The sequence below is a fragment of the Ixodes scapularis genome, unplaced genomic scaffold (assembly GCF_016920785.2).
Source record: "Ixodes scapularis isolate PalLabHiFi unplaced genomic scaffold, ASM1692078v2 PGA_scaffold10__122_contigs__length_95168666, whole genome shotgun sequence".
In the NCBI taxonomy this organism is placed as follows: domain Eukaryota; kingdom Metazoa; phylum Arthropoda; class Arachnida; order Ixodida; family Ixodidae; genus Ixodes; species Ixodes scapularis.
Window position 1 is genome coordinate 28,746,628 of NW_024609836.1, and position 3,890 is coordinate 28,750,517.

A 3,890-nucleotide genomic window follows, 5' to 3' on the forward strand; every position below is an offset into this window, starting at 1 on the left:
TATTACGTGCTCTGCCACCTTGCCCACACAGGACGTAAGGGAAATGGCTCTGAGGTTAGCCAGCCCCGGAGGCCGACCGGGCTTGGGGATCAGGACGACCGTCGCCGTCTTCCAGGACTCCGGGACGGATCCCTGCTCCCAAATACGGTTGATTTCATCAGTGAGAAATTCAATGGAGCCGTCTTCCAAGTTTCGGAGCGCCCTGTTGGAGATTCCATCGGGGCCCGGGGCCGATCTACCGTTGAGGTTCTGGAGAACTTCCCTGACCTCGTTGACGGTGAAAGGCTCGTTGAGCTCCAGGCAGGGGGGGCCCTTATAGGACGGGTAATCCGCCGGCTCGAGGTGCCGATAGGTAGGTATTTGTTTGTCAGCACGTCGAAGATGGCGTCTTCCGTCTCGGACTGCCTGGCCTCGTGGAGGACTCTGCTAATGACCCGATTCTGATTGGAGTTGGAGTTGGACTCGTTCAGCAGGTGCTTGAGTAGATTCCACTTGCCGCCGACTAGCATTTGACCATCGACCGAGTTGCACACCTCGTCCCATTGCTGTCTGGTGAGGGATTGGCAGTGGTCTTCGATGGTTCGGTTGAGCTCTGCAATCTTCTTGCGGAGCCTGCGGTTGAGTCGTTGCCCCTTCCACCTGTCGAGAAGCGCCTTTTTTGCCTCCAGAAGGTTTGCGAGGCGGTTGTCCATTCTATCAATCTCTAGCTCCGTCTGGACCGTCTTTGTCGCCGATTAGACGTCTCCTTTGAGCTGTGTCGCCCAGCGCTCCAGGTCGATAGACGAGTCCTGGATCAGTGCCCGCTCCTCTCTGCTCTTGCGAAACTGATCCCAGTCCGTGATGGTAAACTCTTTAAGCGGTTTGCTCTTCACGTTTATGCAAGTGGCAAGTATGTTGTGATCACTGCCTAAAGCTTCGTTTAGATTGTGCCAAGACACAGCCCCGACGTTCTTGACAAAGCTCAAATCCGGCGTGGTGTCCCTCGAACATGAGTTGCCCATCCTGGTAGGGAACGCGGGGTCCGTGACGAGCGTGAGGTCGTGATTTGCCGCCGCCTGCCACAGGTCGTCTCCCTTGCGCGTTGCTCGCGAGTAACCCCACGCTCGGTGCGGGGCGTTGAAGTCGCCGGCAACGATGAGAGGGGAACCACCGGCTTTACCAGCTGCCCTGCTAAAGAGCGGTGCGAACCTCTGTTTTAGATCCTTAGGTGAGCTGTAGATGTGGAGTATAAAGATGCTACATTTAAGCCGACCACTCGGAATTATTTCAACAAAGGAGTGCTCAACCTTGCTGGAGTCTAAAAAAAGATCATGCGTAATGAAAGTGCATTTTTTGGAGACGAGCGTACACATGCCCCTCTTTCCTTCACTGTAAACGACGTGCGATTTGTAACCCGGTAACGTGACCGCGTCGGAAAGTGTTTCCTGAAGTAGAATGACGTGTGGCTTTTCCGGATGAGATCTAATGAACTGCTGGAGGACAGCCCTCTTGCGCTGAAAACCCCAGCAATTCCACTGCCAGATTCCAACTGCTTTAAGATGAGCCTCCATGACTGGATATGCCAGTTAGTCTATCCTGTACAATGTTACAAGGTGTAGCCGCTTGGAGGTGTTGGGCACCAAAAGATGCCGGGTTTCCGGTCGGAAAAGGCTCATTGTTCGCAAGAGCACAAAACTACATCCCTCTCCTCGTCTCCAAAGTGTCCACCCTGGCCTCCAGCGCGTTGAACTGGCCGTCAAGGACATCAACTTTAGCGTTAAGCATCGCAACCGCTTCGCTGAGTGGTTTGAGCATAACCCTCATTTCAGTCTGAAATTCCTCTAGTCCCTCATCGCAAACGGGCTTCGTTAGGGCCCTTTTTTTGGCCGTACGCGCCGCGGAGGGCGCCTCGACGGGAACCTCCATGGGTGTTTCCTCCCTGGCTGGTTTCGGAGCCTGCGGAGACGGCGAAGCCTCGCACTTGCGAGCCGACCTTAATTCTGCCATCTCTGACCTGAGTTGTCCAATAGCGCCCTTCAGCGCCGCGTTTTCTTTTTCCAACTGTACGAGTCTGGTGTTGTGTTGCCCAGGCGGCGTAGCCCCCGTTACTTTTGTCGGGGATCCTTTGACGCGATCGGCCCATCCGATCTCCTGGGCAGCAGGCTTCCGGATGCGAACCGCCGAGCCCCTGGAGTGTGAGTGGCCCCCGGAGCGAGAGCGGCCCCCGGAGGTAGCCCGCGGCAGTCGGACCCTGGATCGCCCTCTCGAGGGCACCCTGGTTATGCCCGGCACCCGGGATCCACTCCCGGCCCGGGGTGGAATGGCCGGTCCAGACAGCGTGCCCATCGGCGGAAAATCCTGGTTGTAGTCACGTCGTTCTTTTCTTCTCTGTCTTACGATGTAAGGCACTTGATATCTCTGCTTACAGGACTTGTCGGCCGTGGGGTGAGGCCCCCCGCAGAGGGCGCACTTCGGTGAACAAACATGTTGGTCGCTTGGGGAATTTACTCCGCAGCCCCTGCAGACCACGTTTTCGGGAGTCGGGCATACGTCGGCTCGGTGACCGAGCCTGCCACATGCGTAGCAGACCTCCGTTTGTCTTCGGTAGAGCGTGCATTTGAGCATACTGAGGCCGCACATGACGTGGTTTGGCACTTTGAGACCGTCAAAGAGAATGACGACTGTGGTGGAATTCTTGATTCTTCTAGCTTCGAGAGCCTTGGGGTTCCTCGGCTGTATGATGAGACTTCTAAGTTGCTCGTGATCTAATTCCAGGTCAATGTTTCTTATGATCCCCTTGCACGTGTTGTCGGACGCAGCGAGGTAGGAACTGACCTCGTAAATTGCTGAGCCAATGGAGATGGCTTCAATCCCCGCATAGGTCTTGGCATTGTGTTCTGAAGGTGTGCTGACCACCAAAATGTTCTGCATGGTGTTGGGGCAGATGATGTCTTCCGCAGTATTCGCGAAAGGGAGAACCGCCGCATTCACGAGAGCCTGGGCGACCTTGACTTGACTAATATTTTTAACGTTTAGGCCACCCCGAGGTCGGACGATGACTCTAAAGTGCTCCTTCGGCAGGCGAGGCATTCTCGAGGCAGCTACAAGGCGTTTCTTCACGCTGGCGGGAGTGCGGGAGCCGCCATTGCTACTGCCACTTGGTGTGTTGGCGGGCTGCTCGCTCTCGGCGGGCAGGCACTTCTGGGAAGATTTGCGCTTGGTAAACGCCGACTGCCAACCGGCGCACTGAAATTCTTCTGGAGAAATGTCTTCCCCCTCCACTGCAACTTGCATGGCCATCTTAATCAAAGGAAACGAGGTCGCACGGGAGCGAGCCCGCCGAGCCTCCACCGGGATGGTAGGCCTATGGTGTGAGGCTTAATGCGTCCGCGGTGTGGTCGAGCAAAACGTATCTTGAAAAAATGGCAAAAAATCCACCCACCGTGGAAAATTTCATATCGGCGTGGTCTGGACGACTTTAGGCGTCGAAGGACACAAAAAATCACGAAGAAAATATCAGAATTTTCGACTGAAAACAGTTCTAGGTTGATCAAAGAAGCAGGGCGCCGTTGCTACTGGCTTCATCCTCTTCTTTTTTTTCTCAAGAAGATAAGAAATAAAATTACATATAACCAACAGGCACTTGCTCATGGCGCGCGAATTCTGGGGCGCGGGGCAATGACTTATGCACATGGAAGTGTTTAAAAACAAAACTTCCTTTTCAGATAAAATAACAAACAGATGGCTCACGCAGTGCTGCCCCAGACGTACAATATACCCTCGTAAATTTGTATGGAGAGTTTTTCCTTATATCAACCTATGATAGCGGTGCTGGACAGATTTCGAGAATATGTACAGGCTTGACAAAGGCAGAGGCAAATGGTCCTCCACCGTCGACCTCATAGACACGT

At 54.3% G+C, this 3,890-nt stretch overlaps 1 protein-coding gene across 1 annotated transcript; it reads right to left on the reverse strand.

The window, feature by feature from the left end:
* Positions 1-1,674: 1,674 nt before the first annotated feature.
* Positions 1,675-3,279, reverse strand: LOC120851189. Its single transcript, XM_042288509.1, has one exon. The coding sequence runs from the start codon at positions 3,277-3,279 to the stop codon at positions 1,675-1,677; it is 1,605 nt and encodes a 534-aa protein (XP_042144443.1).
* Between the last annotated feature and the right edge of the window lie 611 nt (positions 3,280-3,890).

What these genes read in the sequence shown, in the direction of transcription:
- LOC120851189 (XM_042288509.1), bottom strand. Translation starts at nt 3,279, where the DNA reads ATGGCCATGCAAGTTGCAGTGGAGGGGGAAGACATTTCTCCAGAAGAA.